At 49.2% G+C, this 17,357-nt stretch overlaps 1 protein-coding gene across 3 annotated transcripts in view; it reads right to left on the reverse strand.

The window, feature by feature from the left end:
* LOC8040325 (large proline-rich protein BAG6) overlaps positions 1-17,357 on the reverse strand; it is a 74,744-nt gene that overhangs the window by 34,504 nt on the left and 22,883 nt on the right. For all 3 annotated transcript variants that reach the window (XM_029990453.3, XM_029990454.3, XM_029990452.3), the window contains 6 exons: positions 15,617-15,755; positions 15,012-15,191; positions 12,401-12,520; positions 7,920-8,196; positions 7,377-7,669; positions 5,082-5,178 (listed from right to left, as the gene is read on the reverse strand). In XM_029990453.3, coding sequence (XP_029846313.3) covers positions 5,082-5,178; positions 7,377-7,669; positions 7,920-8,196; positions 12,401-12,520; positions 15,012-15,191; positions 15,617-15,755 — 1,106 coding nt within the window. The remainder of the gene's footprint in view (positions 1-5,081; positions 5,179-7,376; positions 7,670-7,919; positions 8,197-12,400; positions 12,521-15,011; positions 15,192-15,616; positions 15,756-17,357) is intronic.

Here is a 17,357-nt window from a genome sequence, read left to right on the forward strand (position 1 = left end):
GTCAAAAGAGCGAATGACCATCTCGTTGAGGTTGAAAGAGCGAATGACCATCTCATTGAGGTCGAAAGAGTGAACGGCCACCTCGTTGAGGTCGAAAGAGCGAATGGCCATCTCGTTGAGGTTGAAAGAGTGAATACCATCTCATTGAGGTGGAAAGAGCGAATGACTATCTCGTTGAGGTCGAAAGAGCGAATGGCCATCTCGTTGAGGTTGAAAGAGTGAATACCATCTCATTGAGGTGGAAAGAGCGAATGACTATCTCGTTGAGGTCGAAAGAGCGAATGGCCATCTCGTTGAGGTTGAAAGAGTGAATACCATCTCATTGAGGTGGAAAGAGCGAATGACCATCTCGTTGAGGTCGAAAGAGCGAATGACCATCTCGTTGAAGTTGAAAGAGTGAATACCATCTCATTGAGGTGGAAAGAGCGAATGACCATCTCGTTGAGGTCGAAAGAGCGAATGACCATCTCATTGAGGTGGAAAGAGCGAATGACCATCTCGTTGAGGTCGAAAGAGCGAATGACCATCTCGTTAAGTAGAAAAAGCGAATGACCATCTCGTTGAGGTCGAAAGAGCAAATCACCATCTCGTTGAGGTCGAAAGAGCGAATGACCATCTCGTTGAGGTCGAAAGAGCGAATGACCATCTCGTTGAAGTTGAAAGAGTGAATACCATCTCATTGAGGTGGAAAGAGCGAATGACCATCTCGTTGAGGTCGAAAGAGCGAATGACCATCTCGTTGAGGTCGAAAGAGCGAATGACCATCTCGTTAAGTAGAAAGAGCGAATGACCATCTCGTTGAGGTCGAAAGAGCGAATGACCATCTCGTTGAGGTCGAAAGAGCGAATGACCATCTCGTTGAGGTCGAAAGAGCGAATGACCATCTCGTTAAGTAGAAAGAGCGAATGACCATCTCGTTGAGGTCGAAAGAGCAAATCACCATCTCGTTGAGGTCGAAAGAGCGAATGACCATCTCGTTGAGGTCGAAAGAGCGAATGACCATCTCGTTGAAGTTGAAAGAGTGAATACCATCTCATTGAGGTGGAAAGAGCGAATGAACATCTCGTTGAGGTCGAAAGAGCGAATGACCATCTCGTTGAGGTCGAAAGAGCGAATGACCATCTCGTTGAGGTCGAAAGAGCGAATGACCATCTCGTTAAGTAGAAAGAGCGAATGACCATCTCGTTGAGGTCGAAAGAGCGAATGACCATCTCGTTAAGTAGAAAGAGCGAATGACCATCTCGTTGAGGTCGAAAGAGCGAATGACCATCTCGTTGAGGTCGAAAGGGCGAAAGACCGTCTTGTTGAGGTCGAAAGAGCGAATGACCATTCCGAGATGTCATGGACTTTGCACACAGAATTTAAAAAAAATCTCTGGCCATCAATAATGATATAAAAAAAGTTTTTTGCATAAAATTTATTTTTTGATACGCGTGTTCCAACTAGATTTTTTAAAAAAAAACTTTTTTTCGTGGCTTTTTAAAGGACAAGTGATGTTTTGACGATGCAATTTGATTCTTTAGCGCTAAGTGCAGGTATCCTCGCCTTTGCGACAAAGGGCGTTAGATTTATTGAGGTGGACATGGCAAGGAACAAATTAGATCAATCTTGAGTTATTGCTCCTGAGCTATACTGGGCAATAAGGGTTACATAATCACTAAAAAGAAAAAAATGTTTTTTTTTAACAGGCTAGTTGGGACACACATGTCAAAAAATAAATTTTATGTGAAGTATTTTTTTTATCAATATTGATGGCGCGAAATTTATTTAAAATTCTGCGTGCAAAGTCTACGACATCACGGAATGGTCATACATTCTTGCCACCTCAACGAGATGGTCAAACACCCTCCCCACCTCAATGTGATGGCCAAGCCGATCCACCTCTCCTCCACACGCCCGAAATGCCGAGAGAAAACAAGCGGGAAAGAGGTGACTACCGACTAAATCAAATCTTGCACCGTCTATATTGCTCTAAAAAAAATTTTTTTTTTCACCTAAAATTTATTTTTTGACACGACTGTCCCAAACACTTTTTTGGGACAGTCGTGTTGGGACAGTCGACAGTCGGGACAGTCGACAGTTTTTGGGACAGTCGACAGTCGGGACAGTTTGGGACACGACTGTCCCAAACACATTTTTTGACACGACTGTTAAAAAAAAATTTTATTTTTAGTGCCCTTTTAAGGAACACATGCAAAGTGCAGTTGGCGCCCGCGGGCGCCGCGGAAAAGTGGTTGCTATATATCATGTGACTGGCTGCTATTTATCCCGTGGTGCTTGTACTCTTTCGGAAGCCTCCTTTGGTCCCTAAAAGTTACTCCTTCATCTTCGTTTGAAGTGCAACAAAAAACAAAGATCAATAAGTAACTTTTAAAGTCCAAGGGAAGCTCCTCAAAGAGCGCCAGCACTCGGTGATAGACCTGTGTGCCAGTCAGAAATTGATGGCAGCGGCACACAGGAGTCTTTCCTTTCGGCAGCCGCGGCGTGGAAAAACGCACTCAACTGTCGGTGCACCACGCTCAGTGAGCAACGGCGTCGTGACTTTGTGGCAGCGGCGGCGCACGGGTCGACCACGTGACCAGCGGAAATTCGTTTCGTGCCGTAAATATAGCTCTAAAAGTTTTTACTTCATTGTGAATTCCTTTTATGACATTCTTTTCCCACTTAGGCTGTTTAGCAAACTTTTTTTTTCCATTGCATTTTTCCTTTAAGAGCATACTCGAGGCAAAATACATCTCAATTTTCAGAACATCCATCTCCCTTTACAAGTGTCACATTCTGAAAAAAAAAAAAAAAAAAGCTTTCAGCCTTTCCACTTTGGTGAAGGAAGACCAGCGAAGCTGTAATTCAGTAGAGTCGGAACCTCTCCACATTTGAAACTCCCGCTCTTTCGACCCCCACGGAAGAGGAGTACGCCCCGCCCCTCACTCTCCTTGCGTTGCGGAGTTGAACGACGCAGCGTACTTCCAGGACGACCTCTCGGACAACCTCAAGGACAACATCTAGGATGACCCCAAGGACGACCTCGAGGACGACATCTAGGATGACGCCTAGAGAAATTCAGCCTTTCCACTTTGGTGAAAACCAGTGTAAAGGCTGGAAAGGTTGCCATCACCTATGAGCATACCTCGGCAAACCTCACTCATGGGGGCCCTCACTCACCCTCATCTTCACAGGTGAGGTGAGGGTGAGTGAAAGCCGTGAGGGCTGTGAGGGCTGTGAGGGCGGTAAAGGGTATGAGGGCCATGAGTGCGTGAGGGGCGTGAGGGCGGTGAGTGGCGTGAGGCCATGAGTGGTGTGAGGACGGTGAATGCGTGAGGGGTGTGAGGGCAATGAGTGCGTGAGGGCAGTGAGTGGCATGAGAGGCGCGAGGGCGGTAGTGCATGAGGTGTGTGAGGGCGGTGAGTGCATGAGGGGTGTGAGGGCCATGAGTGCGTGAGGGCAGTGAGTGGCATGAGAGGCGTGAGGGCGGTGAGTGCATGAGGTGTGTGAGGGCGGTGAGTGCATGAGGTGTGTGAGGGCGGTGAGTGCGTGAGGGGTGTGAGGGCCATGAGTGTGTGAGGGCAGTGAGTGGCACGAGAGGCGTGAGGGCCGCGAGTGCGTGAGGGTGGTGAGTGCGTGAGGGGTGTGAGGGCCATGAGTGCATGAGGGCAGTGAGTGGCATGAGAGGCGTGAGGGTGGTGAGTGAATGAGGTGTGTGAGGGCCATGAGTGCGTGAGGCACCCTTCAGATCGAGCATCTTTCTCAGTAATTTTGGTGTTAATGGCGGGTTGTTCTCTAGCTTTTCCTAGATCGACACGAATTGCTGAGATCGGGTCCGGCTCGAAATAAGCAAGCAACTCGGAGCAATTCGAATGCGTTTGAAGCGGCTGCATCCAATCAGGGACGCAAAATTTTCATATGATACCTCGTGCCGGTGATGATGACACCGAAAGACTTCGTTCTGGTTTGAAATCAATCGTTTTTTTGGAAATAAACTGTTTCAGAAAGGTGCATTAGTATTCTTAACGAGATTTAAATGCATAAAAACATGTTTATAACGTTTAATGGTGTCTAAATAGTGCAAGAAAAATAAAATTTTATGATGACGATGGCAAATTGCAGCAATTGGTTGCTGCGTGTGATCGCGGGCGGCCCGTGTTGCTGATGTTGCGACGTAAAGTTTCTGGGCGAAATTTCCCCATCTGAAGCTGGTCTGAGTGGCGAGAGGGCCATCAGTGCGTGAAGGGCGTGAGGGCCGCAAGGGCGGTGAGGCGCGTGAGGGCAGTGAGTGGCGCGAGGGCGGTGAGGGCGGTGAGGGCCGCGAGGGCGGTGAGTGGCGTGAGGGCGGTGAGTGGCATGAGGGCCATGATTGAGTGAGGGGCGTGAGGGCAGTGAGTGCGTGACGGCCGTGAGGTTCAGTGAGGGAGAGTGGAGGGCTGAAGGTGAGTGTGACTGTGAGGGTGAGTGAGGGGCTGAAGGTGAGTGTGGCTGTGAGGGTGAGGGTGAGTGAGGGGCTTAGGTGAGTGTGGCTGTGAGGGTGAGTGAGGGCGACCTAAAATGCCGACCTCTGCCTATGAGCAAGGCCGACAAGCCGGTTGTCTGGTTGTCGCCGTCGCTTATGAATGACGGTAGCTGTCCAGAGTTTTGTGTCGACATTTGCTTGGTACCGGACACGATCCTGGGGAACCTAGCCCTTAACAGCTCCGCTGTCAAAAAGGGAGCTAAAGAGCTACGATCCAGTGGATAATACTTTTTCAAACTTCTAGCAACTTCCAGTTTCAAAAATAATTTGCACTATCATATGTAACAAAAAAAAACAACAAAAAAAAACACACACTTAGCATTGCTTGCTTCGTCTTTTGTGTTTACCTTTCTAATTCATAAACTTCCAGATTACCAAGTATGATGTTAATCAGTGATCACCGTGCAGCGTTGGAGGACGCCCAACAGCTAAACTCGAAAAAGATCCTTGAACGTGTGTGCCCTTCCGAGGCCCTAAATAGAACAATGCAGGGCCTCCACCTAGCCAGCGAAAGCTCGCTTCTCATCTCGGTGGGTCACCAGTTGGCACGCGTCCCGACGGAGCGGAGCAGACTCACTGTGCAGCAACACGTGGGGCTGGTGCAGCAGCGCAGTCATCAGCCCGTTCAGCATCTGGTGTAGCTGGTCGTCGTGGGCGTTCATGGCCTGCGGCACCTGCGTCGTCGTGGCACAGTGAGACATTGAATGCTCGCGTGTGTCGAAGTATAATCGCGTCATACGTACGTATACGCCACTTCACACATTTCCGTTTGACTGTGACCGACTCGGCTGTGACCGCTCGTGGGTGCCTATAACGGGAAACCGCGCCGGCGCCATCTGTCGGGTGTCCCTAGAACGCCCCCGATCTGCGTACATTTCCCGACTTTTTGAGGCCTCGAAATACTCTGTACAGCATTTTAGGCGATCGTTTCTCGCAGAGACTGTGCGCATAGATTTGAACTCACAAACGCTGAAAAACCTTCGGAATTGTTAGTATATGCAGTTCTGCGGCACCCGGGTGGATGGTGCCAGTGTGCTAATCTGTTTTTTAGTAAGCAGTCACGACCATTCATGCCGCGCCCAGTCGTATTCATACGCAAATGCGTAGATCGGTCTTTAGACGGTGGGAAGTCGGTCCACCTCGATGGGCGTTCGATGCCTCAGCCATAGACGAGAAATTCAAATGGCGCAGTACGACAGCCGGCCTGTGGCCTTTAGCGTGCACCAAACGTGCGTCGGGTACGACGAGAATAAGCTGTAGGCTGCGAGCCATGGGAAACTGAACGGGGGTGTCGTCTTTTTAACTAGGGCTATGTCGGAAGCTTAGACCGAAGAAGAGACCTTTCCCGATATTAACGGCAGAGAGTGTGGGTGAAGCGTGTCGACAAAGAGAGGAAATGGCGGCATTGAAAGGAAAAAGGCACTCCCGCACACCGGTCAGCAATCTGATGGCGCCTGGCCCCAACAGACCAATGCGGCTTGTATGGAATGGGAAAAAATAGAGCGAGGCGGAAACAACAAGAAGTGAGACTGGGATGTAAATCGTAAGGGCATTGCTATGTCTCCAAAGCGCATGACATAAAGCATTGGTTTGTGATGCTGTTGACGTGCATGTTCCCTATAGTCGGCGACAGGTTCAGAGTGAAGTGGAAGCTCCTCCCACCTCTCTCCACTTCAGCAGAGCAAATGCTGGAGAAGAGGTCGCCTCCTATCCCGTATTTGCTCTGTCAAAAGAAAGAGGTGGGAAGAGCTTCCACTTTACTCTTAACCTATCACAACTATGGGCTATGCCAGGCAGACCGACGGACACTGAGGACAAATTTGTGAGATTTAGTTCCATAACAATGCAATTCATGCATTTTATTTATTTATCGATCAATACCGTAGGTACATTAAAGATCAATAGAGCTGTGGAAAAATTAATGTTGTATGCATAAATTTTCATACACTGCATGTCGAAATAGCATGCACAGAAGTATACAAAAAATGAAGGACGTTTACAAATATCTGTAATGCAAAACTAGAGCGCATCTCCTGAGGAGGAGGGGAGGGTACGAAGGGAAGGGTATGCCGCTACTCCTCCTTTCCTTCTCCCATTCAATTTCCCCGCTAAATTTTCCTCTAAATTTAGCTAAAATATTCCTGCTAAATTTAATATTTTGCGGGGAAATTGACGTCACGTGACCTCAACACCAATTCAATTTCCCGCTAAATTTAGCGGAGCGGTTACGCTGACGGTGAAGCCGCTCACCGCGGAAATGGGGGGCCTAACAGCTGCACTCCAAAACGCGAGGATAAAGTCTGTCTGCACGGATTGTTTCTGCAGCATACTTCGAAGTTTGTGGCAGACTCTAGTTTTTGTTTCGTTTAGTTATAGGACGTTATTTTATTCCAAACTCTGTTCTTTCTAGCAATAATGGGCACGTCTTGGATTTCTTGTTTCGTTTCCAAAAACTGTGCAAACGTAGATGCCAAGCGGCGGCGACAGGCGTTATGACAGTTAGTAAATACCACTGTGGTGGAAGACAAAGTCAAGTAACTTTACGTCTACCCACTAATTAGTGCCAATAAAAAAAAAAAAAGACCCCTCAAATTGGCGCAGTGGTGGAATGTTTAGCTCACAATCGTGAGGTCGTGGGGAACAATCTTGTTGGGGCACGTGCAGTATTTTTCTTCTTTCTTCTCAGTTAATTACTACTTATCACGTATGCGTTCTCATGTGCCGATTGTCCCCCAAAGCAGAGTCACGCTTTTCGTAGCGTTTTACGTGGCGTTCCGCCACACCTTTTCAAAGATCTCAGCGTCTAAAATAACATTCAACGCTTAAAAAAAAAAAAAAAAAAAATTTGCCCAAATGATTTTGGCGCACGTACCTGGGTGGCAACGTTAGGACCCCGCTGCGTACCGGAGGCCCCTGAGCGGGCGCCGCGGCCGGCGGCCCCGTGCGAGTGCGCCCAGTAGGAGTTGCAGGGCAGGCAGGGGTCGAAGGAGTTTCCCACGGGGCCCATGAAGGGGCCCCCCAGGGCGCCCGGAGGAAACCCCAGGGGGCCCCGAAATGGGCCGGAGCTGGGCGACGCCCGTGTGCCCGTGGTGCCGGACGATGTGGTCACCGTCGCCGCTCCCGCCGTGGAGCCCCTCGACGTCTGGCCCTGGGACGTCGGGGTCCCTGCACCGAAATTGGGGAAGGCCGTTTGAGACAGACGTAGGAAACCTCCTACATTGCCTACAATAATTGCTGCTGGAAGAAGAAAAAAAAAAGTCTCGCTTTTTGTTACAATGTGCAAAGTGAAAACGATAGCTGTTATTGCGTGTAGTAACACACACAAGGTGACGACGACCGGCACTGCACAACACCTTTCTGTTCCAGTGGAGGCAGGTGCAAGCAAACCCAATGAGTTCGGCAATGGGGAACGTACCGGCCTCGCCCGACTGGCCGGAGCTGGCTGCCTCCTCGGCGGGAGGAGCCGAGGCCGCCGGGGCGTCCTCCTCTGGCTCTATGGGCTCCAGGGGCGGTGGTGAGCGGGGCATGTCGTCGATGACGCCCGTCGAGATGCTGTCGATGGTGATGGAGCCCGGGCCAAGCTCCATGAACACCACGGGGCTCTGGGCCGTCAGCAGAGCCGGGCCCGCATTGCCACCGAATGGACCGCCGCCCCCCATGGCTCCGCCGCGGGGGTCGGAGGGAGAGTCCGGCTGGGTTGGGGAAACGTGGGCGTTACGGGACAAGAGGGAGCTAGCAAGTAGCAATACGACGCAGCTGGTGTTGGGGTCTCTCGGTAAACCACTTCTTACACCTAACGGCGCAATAAAGAATGAATGATACAATGTTCACATATTTTTGCCCAGAACCTCGAAAGCCGATGCTGCGAGCAATGCCACGCCCGGATCAACTTTTGGCATTCTTTTCTTGCTGGGGTTGAAGTGGACCTAGACATATTTTTTAGGTGCAGTCTTTTTTTTACCGCAGTGCGGCGCCAACACTCTTACATGCAGAAGCACGTACTCAACAAAAGCCTGAAGGTCAGTATATTTGCAATAGGAAAAGAGCATTTTCGGACATCTCCCACAAACAACCATGGCAAGCTCATTGGAAACCCTATACACCAACTCATCTCTGTTAGGTCACGCTGCAGCGGTGGCGCCTCGGGCGCAATTCCTGTTTGGGGGTGTGGGCGGATGTCACCATGACTGACAGGCATCCCTGAATTGTTTTGAAAGAAACCAGAGTAAAACCTCCCTTCTTATCAAAACGCCGCAACTGGACCTGTACCAAAATAGCCAAGAAGGGTGTAAAGATCAGTTGTCATTTTTACGTGTTTTATGCCTGCTCAGTTTGTCCGTGAATGTGGATAGGTGTCGTGAAAAGGGAAACCAGACACCGTTGCACAGTGATTGCTTGTACGGGAAGCACTTTGGGTTGAATTCACGGATACTTGTGGTCATCAGATTTATTTCTGTTTTTCCAACAGAAGCGCAGGAAAACCGTCAAGTTGTCCAGTCCACCAGCAGACCAACTTCAGTGAGCCTTCACATTCATATGGCTGTCTAATTGTTACCACTACAGTCTGCTCTTTCAAACTGCCGTGTGCTCGTTCAAACGACAGCGGCCAGTAGACCAAACATTGCGTAATGCCACAGTGTCCTGGAACCTCAAAGCATTTTAAACAAATAAAAAAATAAAAGTACAAGCTTCAAAAGACTCAACCCTGAAGGTTGTTCAGGGTAAGTTAACTCTGTGTAAGCAGTAGATACAAGGAGATGTTGATCATTGTTACCAGTGGCCATGACCAACTTGTTATGCCCGATTCATCCGTTCCGATTCCGCTTGCGACCAGTATAGACGTCGAGCTTCACAGCTGCGGTTCACGCTTCTGAAGCCCGAGCGACGTCGCGATTAAAAATGGCAAGCAGAATCTCATCATGTTAATCAGGCTTCAGTGTCCATTCTGTGGCATTCACGCGGAATGAATCGCCGCACGTCACACTATTTACACAAAGTTTTGCAGTGTAACAGGGCTCATTAATTTCCCTCGACCAAAAAAGTACTGAAATATCCAGAGTCATCGCCGACCCTCCTGCCACCTGAAATTCATAAAAAAAGCGGGGTGGGCCACGTCTCAATGGGTAAGCACAAAAAAAAAAAAAAAAAAAAAAAAAAAAAACGGAGAAAACGTTTATTTTTTGTGCGTATCTAGTGCAGCTGCAGGAGAGATACATTAACTCAAAACTCGAGCTAGTTTCATAGTTTTATACAAAGAATGCTCATGAAAGAAGGTTTTACTATCGCGAAGTCCGTTGCTTGCATACGCGCCATGAACACCGCCCACCGGCATACAGCGTGAACATTTGTTCCCTAAAAGCATGCTCCATCGCTATGTTCTCCTTTAAAATAAAAAAAAAAAGATATATGTTCACAAGAAAATTAAAAAACCAACCAGCGCAACGAGCGAGTGGACCAGGGAAGCGACGAAGAGCGATGCTGGGAAAGCAGAAAAGCCGGCGATCGCATTGGCAACCACCTTGGCATGGGGCCAAGTTGGGTGCCTAGTCAATGGCAACCTCTTGTGCAACTTTCTTGTTTGGTGCATACATGCTTGCATTCATGCACGGCATGCTATCAACGTGGGTTAAGATGGGGTTGCGACGTGCCAGCAGAAGAAGCCGGTTCGTGGTGATCTTACTTCGGCGGAGACAGACTTTGGCCTGTCTCTGTCGAAGTAAGGTCACCAGGGGAATGGGGCGTTCGCTTACCTCGCGATCCCTGAATGGTAAGCGATCCCATCAGACTTTTTTTTTCTTTTTTTGTTGGGACGATATATTTGTAAGCAAAACAAACTTTTATTCTGCTATCTCACTCGTTTTCTTTTCTCACGAATACACTAAGGTCCGCGGCTGCATCGTTTAAGTAGGATGAATGTTCGCAGATCACGGAGTCAACGTTGGGGTATTAGAAGGGGTGGGCGATGACCCGGTGTTTTTTTGGATATCAATATTGGAAGTGGGGTGGGCGATGACTTGAGGATGGGCGATGACTCGGGATATTGCGGTAGTAATACACTGATAGGATGACGTTAAATCAACAATTCCAATGCGAAAAAGAGCGCGGGGACTCACAAAAACGGCGACATCATATTTCAATGGTTTGTAGATGCAGGACGCAGCGCTTCTTGCCCACACCCCATGATGGATGTGCGGCGCTGGTGGCAAGCCACTAGGTGCGCTCCAGTTTGTACGTAAACGTGAGCTGGTGTATAATGTGTGCCTGACTCTTCTTTGATGACTCTTAAAAAGATACATGCCGCCACATGGAATTTTTCGGGGCAACAACTCCTTGCGGCGGCATTTCTTCTGTGCTTAATAACCGGGAAACCTTTCATTACTTCTAATTTCCCAAGTTGTAAGGTCATACTATCCAAAAATTTTAAGCACACGTAGACAGAACCACTCCTTGTCACTGATGCAATAATTCCAAGCTCAACTGCAGCAAACACAAAGAAGTACCGAGCAACAAAAAAAAGATCCATGATCCGTGATCCAAAAAGAAAAGATTTCAGCCTTTCCACTCTGGTGAAGAAGGAAGACAAGCGAAGCTGTCTACAACGACCTCAAGGACAACTTCCAGGACGACCTCGAGGACGACTTCTAGGACGACCTCGAGGACGACTTCTAGGACGACCTCGAGGACGACTTCTAAGACGACCTCGAGGACGACGCCTAGGTAGATCTCAAGGATGACGTGACGACCTGAAGGACGACGTCCAGGACGACATCAGGGACGACATCAGGAACGACGTCCAGAACGACCTCAAGGACGACTTCTAGGGTGACCTCGAGAACAATGTCTAGGACGACCCCAAGGACGACATCTAGGATGAGCTCAAGATGACTCCTAGGACGACCTTGAGGACAACCTCTCGGACAACCTCAAGGGCGACGTCTACCACGACCTCAAGGACGACGCCTAGAGAAATTCAGCCTTTCCATTCTGGTGAAAACCAGAGTGAAAAGCCTGGAAAGGTTTGCGCTATCTATGAGCGACGGCGGCAACCAGACTGGTTGTCCAGTTGCTGCCGTTGCTCGTAGATCGCAGTAGCCATCTATGAGCAACGACATTTGTTTGGTACCGGACACGAAACTGGGAAAACTAGCCCTTAACAGCTCCGCTGTAAAAAAAAAAGGGTGCCTCTTTCGCCCACATTGTGAGAAGTGAAAGTAATAGCTGTAGCACATGCGCGCAATGCGAGCTAAATGGCATCGTCACATACCTAAGGACGGTACATCACGACAACGTTCTGCCAGCACTGTGCAAACGTGCTTCAACTATCGCTTTTACTTCTTCGCACGCTGATAGGAAAGCCTGCGCCAACACAAGCGAAGGCGCAGGTTTTCTAGGTGATGTTGAGCAGCGAGGAGAGGGGGTAATGTTGTTGTCCAGCGACGAGCGGTGAAGGGGACGTATGCAGAGAAACAAGCCAGGTGCAAGGCGACGAGTTTTGGCAGAACATAGTTGACATATCGAGTTGGGTTCGAGAAGGAGAGATGTTATAGTGAAATCAAATGCAGTGGAAGTTTCGAAGACCCTCCAACATTACGCATGGCAACTGGATGCTGCCAAAGTGGGATATTATATAACGCGAGTAATGTTCGAAAACACCCATTTTGAAATAATTGTAAGCAGGCAGTGCTTCCCCCTCATCACGCCATTATCGGCGGGGCCCTGCTCTCTACCCGCTGGCGTGGCGCGATCATTGAAAACACCAAAACTTCTCTCCTCGTGCCATAAGGGGAGAGAAGGGCTTTCCCATCTCCGCTGCGACGACAGACAACAAACGCTGACACTGAAATCCCTGCAAAGAGTCATCGTTAAAGCAATCACTTCAAAACAGCAAAAATATACCTGGGCAGCGGCATTGGTGGCTGTTCCAGTGGTCGCCTGAGCGCCAGGTGCCGATCCAGTGCGACTGCCGATGGTGAACTCTCCCGATGGAGATCGCACGGCGTTCACACTGATCTGGCCCTGCCGACCAACCAACAGGACAGTGTGAACAGCCGTGCGCAACCCAATCTGCCCTAGCGCCACTGTATATGCCCCCATAGAGAGCAGAGTAACGCCAACTGTAGCACCCCCACTCAGCGACTAGCGGCGAATGCCAAAAAGGCTCCAACTCTTGCAAGGTGGACGTATCGAGTATAAAAGAAAGCTGGGACTTCGTTACATCTAGGCTATTTATCGTGCGAAAACTGTTTTTGATATTATAGTAGGCACTCTCAAAGCATTTGCATTACTTGTTATGGTCTGAACGAGTAAAGAAGTCTTGTTTTGAGCCCAAATCACCTTACGGCGGAACAGACAACACAGTGGGCCCTGTGGTGAGTAAGCGGTGGTTCTGTGGTGCTGCCAGCAACTTGTAGTGGCCTTTTTTCAGTTAGCCAGTGCAGCATGACTGCTACCCTGGCATCTGTAACATGCATCCTGCAGCAGTGATACACGAAAGCGCGGCGGTACAATGCTCGCCCAGATCGAAATAGGCATACGGGTGGGGATTTTGCCTAGGATCCCTGGCTTCTGCAGTGTACGCTTTCGTTCCATGTGCTCCAAGCTAAGACAAACTAATCAAATCACATGTGTAGAATAAAACCAGTGTATAGTCAATGCATGAGAAGCAATGCGATATTGCATGCGGACGCAGGAAACGTGATACAGCAATGACACTAGAGAAACTCACGGCGAGCTAGCGGCAAGTCTTTACAGTAGGAATCGATTAATGCATTGTTTTTAAATGCTACGCATACAATAATTTGTACTTGGTTCCTCGGAAAAGAGGAGCCCTCCACAACTTTTGGGCAAAGATCGAAGGCACTGCATTTTGCGCTAGCCTGCGTTTGCAGCCATTCCGGCGAACATCACAGTTTGTGTTCATTCAGTTCTCCAAGCTGTTACACCAATTATCACAATAATATAACTTAAAGGGATGGTGAACCGATATTTGGATTTCAGAAAACAATGCAGGAGCTGTAAGCGGGACGCTACAATCCCTTCAACACTGCTCGTAAGGCGACATGTCAAATCGACAGCTGTATTTCTTAGAAAAAAATGGTCGAGATTGAACGAGGCCGACGAGGCGCGTAACGTCCAAGATATTTTGTTTCCGCCTCTCTGTTCCGCCCCCTCAAGACGGCGAGGAGGAGAAGACGCAAGGCAGTTCCCTCTCCTTCTCAACCCTTCTTGGAGAAGCAAGACGTAAACATATGTGTCAAATGCGCCTCCTTTGTTTTGAAAACTATGGTCATCCGTTCGATATATCGTTGTATGAGAGATGTTTTAATTTTTGTAGCATCCCCCGTTGCACTCTTTTGCCGCCGTGCTTGCGGAATCCAGATTTCGGTTCAGCATCCCTTTAACTTGCACAGCCGAGTGCAAGAGGTGTGAGTGAAGCCTGTTCTACTGATCCACGACAGCCACAAAAGTCGTCGTGTGTGGTGTTTCTCACCCTCCGCGATACGAAAAAGCTGCTTTCCAGTCACATGCCGGTATTACACCCGGAAGTGCATCACCCTGGCATCAAACAATCGAAATGTTGCAAAAAACAACGACTGCCAATAACACGCCAATGCTCCCACCGCGAAAACCGGAACCTTTCGCAAAAGTGCGGGAAAATTTTGCCCATGTGATCGTCGTGAGTCAATAAGGGGCATGGATTGTCGGCGAACTCGTACATCTATCAATAACTCTACTCTGCTCCTAGCGGAAGCATATACAATGGCGCAAATCCACTTCAAAAGACTAAGTGAAAAACGCTAAACGCATTAAAAAAGCGAACTGGATAGTGGTCATTTCTGACTTAAAAAGAAAACTGCCAGTCTTTGGTATACATCTGAGGCACTATGTCCGTGGCATTTATAGATCATTTTGTGACTTCACGATGCCACCCGATGCCGGTGTCGTGCGACGCTATGTCAGGCAACCACGAAACAAAGTGGAGTCACGGCGTCGCGCAACGTTGCTTCAGGCCCCGTCACGTGACACCATGACGTCATGCAACTACCACCATGTTGATGACACAGCATAAACACTGTGATGGCATCAGCGTGACGTGACCGGCGAGACTAAAGCGCACGGACGCGAAAATGCTAAGAGCTGACCCTATAAATGCTATGCATTTAAGTTTGCGTCAGGTATTCAGGAAATAAAATTGTGCTTTGGCACCTTCTGACACAGATTCACTAGAATAGCTTGCATCCATCCTTCAGAGATAGCAGACAAATAAATTTGATGGGTTTCACGTGCCAAACCAACGCAGGGCATATGGCAACGCAGGGCATATAGATTAATTTCGACCATTTGGGGATCTTCTGGCACGCAACAAAAAGCTCGGCAACATGGCGCCTTCTCCACAATAGGCCTCGGTCACATTGCGGGTGCCTAGGCAGGGATTTGGACCTGCCATCCAGAGATCCGTGGGCCGGCGCTCTGCCTTGGAGCCACTGAGGCGGCTGCCGGGACGTACCTGGAAGGGCATGCCGGCGTGGAACAGCCCGCCGGACTGCATAGGGACGAGCAGTCGTGCCCTCAGGCTGCGTGGGCACGCTGTCGCATTCAGGTGGAGGTCGCTCACGGCATGCAAAGCGTGACTCAGCAAGTGCATGGCCTGGCAGACGCCGTTGGACAGCGCAGAGGCCTCGGCATCCTGGCGTGGAGGCAACCAGACACAATTGACTTGCAGATTTTAAAATTAAGACACGTTGGGAATCGCCTGCCAAGCATAAAATGTTTGCTTGCCTACTATGAGACAGAGCTAATGGGTAAGGGATTATAAAAAAAAGTATTTAAGTCACCATCTAGACGGCGCCGCTTCCTATCCTCGCACACTCAAGAACAACACGGTAGTTTTGATCTGGCATCTACATGGGCAGAGAAAATCTTTGCTTCCCTTTTGCCTCTTCTTCCCCTGGACACCTCCCCTCCCCTCCCTCCCTCCCCCCCCTCCCTCCCCCCCCCCCCCCCTTTCGCGACCTCCCATCCGACCCCCTCCGTGTCAGCCCTGCGACGACTCGGCCCGTCGCTGCAAAAGGTTGCCAACCCTTTGATGAGAAGACAGTGCCTCGAGCGTACCGTCATGGAGGGCTGGGTCCCACCTTCCGCCCGCTCCTCCTCTCCTACCAGCTGCTGGTACTGCTGCAGGAACGGGGCCAGCCGAGTCTGCAGCTGCTGAATCTCCCCAAGGACGGGAGCCAAGGCAGTAGCCGGGGGCCTGCAATGTTCCAAGGGCCCTCAGAAAGATCTTTTGCTTCGCTACAACCCTCCCTGCATCGTGTAAACCGGGGGTTCTTTAACTTTTGAATCTCAAGGAATCCCCATCTGCCCTCGACGGCAGCCGAGACACAGACCCCTTCGAAGATAAATGCATGTACCAAGGGATGTGTGGCTCATAGCTATGCATCAATGGGTGACTCAGATATGCTACAGTAGTACTTAACCCGGAAAGATGCATACTTGGGGGCGGGCATGGCGGAGGAGACATGGGAGGTCAAGGAACCCCTGTGGGTACTCTGGAGAAGCCCTGGGCTCTTAGGAACCCAATTTGAGAATCTATTATTGCAACCATAAATGAAGGTCCATCCACAACCAAAGGCAGGGAACCACGTTTTACCTAAACATCTCTAGAGACAAAGTGTGTGAGGCTTTCTCTCCTACAGGGCACACGGAAGTCGGCTGCTACCATTTATAAAGACAGTCCACCAGGTGAGAAGGTCCGGAGTGCAAGTTTGTCTGCTTCTTGCATGATGATGTCAAAATGCTGAGCTCTTATTGGCTGACTGCAAAAAAATTTAGTGGGTAAAGCTCAAGGCACCTAGCATCGAAGTCTACCCACTATCCTTCTAATTAAAGTCAATCAGAACTCAACGTCGTTCTGACGTCACGGCAACACCTGTGCAAGAAGCAGACGACTCGCTCTTTGCATAGACTACAGTCAAATGGTTTTATGACGAACGCCTCTAGCACAAAAATGGAGGTTTTAATTGAAGTAAAATAGTCTCGGCCAATCTCTTACAAGCTAAATGTGTTTCCTTGACTACTACTAGCCAGTTCCTGTTTAACAAACGTTTCTGTTGCGCGGCCCTAGAAAGCAAAATTGAACTGTTTTACAAATTTTCTAAGTGAAACGTAATCAATTTTACGTAAACTGTTGTTCTAACAAGACGCGCGTAAAGAACAGATATACTGCGGCAGCGGCAACAATTGACACCGCCGCCGCGCCGCCTCCACCAAACCCCTTTTCTGTTGCCGCACCAGATGTGCTAGGGTCCAGATTATTTGTTAATGTGCAAACTTGTATCTAGATGGCACTACGTGACTATTCTTTATTCAGCTTTGCTACGCAGGAAGCCTGTACTAACGTTATTAGATTAGCTTAGTTATGGAAGACGCTGCTTGCACGAGCAGTACCCCACCTCACTCACCACGACTAGCCTCCCGTCGTTCGATGCACCGGACGGTCGCTTTGGTAAATACAGCGTATTTTAAGTAATACATATGTTTTGAAGCACAGAGTCAAGATGGCACTCCACCGTACTCTATGGAAAACACAGTTATGAAACGAAAATCTAGATGGCTGTGAGTGAGAGGGGTACCCCATTCTGCAGGAGTTTCAAAGCTGAGGTAATTTAGTCATGTTGGCCTGTACACAGAAACGTTGTCACCTAGTGCCATCTAGACAAAAGGTTGCACACTAACGAATTATTTGGACTCAAAATGGTGAACCTGCAGCACGGTCGTGCATTGCGTGGCGCCGCATTTACCGCACGCTCGTGCACACTTTCGTTTTGCTCACACCATTGTGCTCCAACATGAC

This window comes from Ixodes scapularis, unplaced genomic scaffold (genome assembly GCF_016920785.2).
Source record: "Ixodes scapularis isolate PalLabHiFi unplaced genomic scaffold, ASM1692078v2 PGA_scaffold3__209_contigs__length_174095766, whole genome shotgun sequence".
Lineage (NCBI taxonomy): Eukaryota > Metazoa > Arthropoda > Arachnida > Ixodida > Ixodidae > Ixodes > Ixodes scapularis.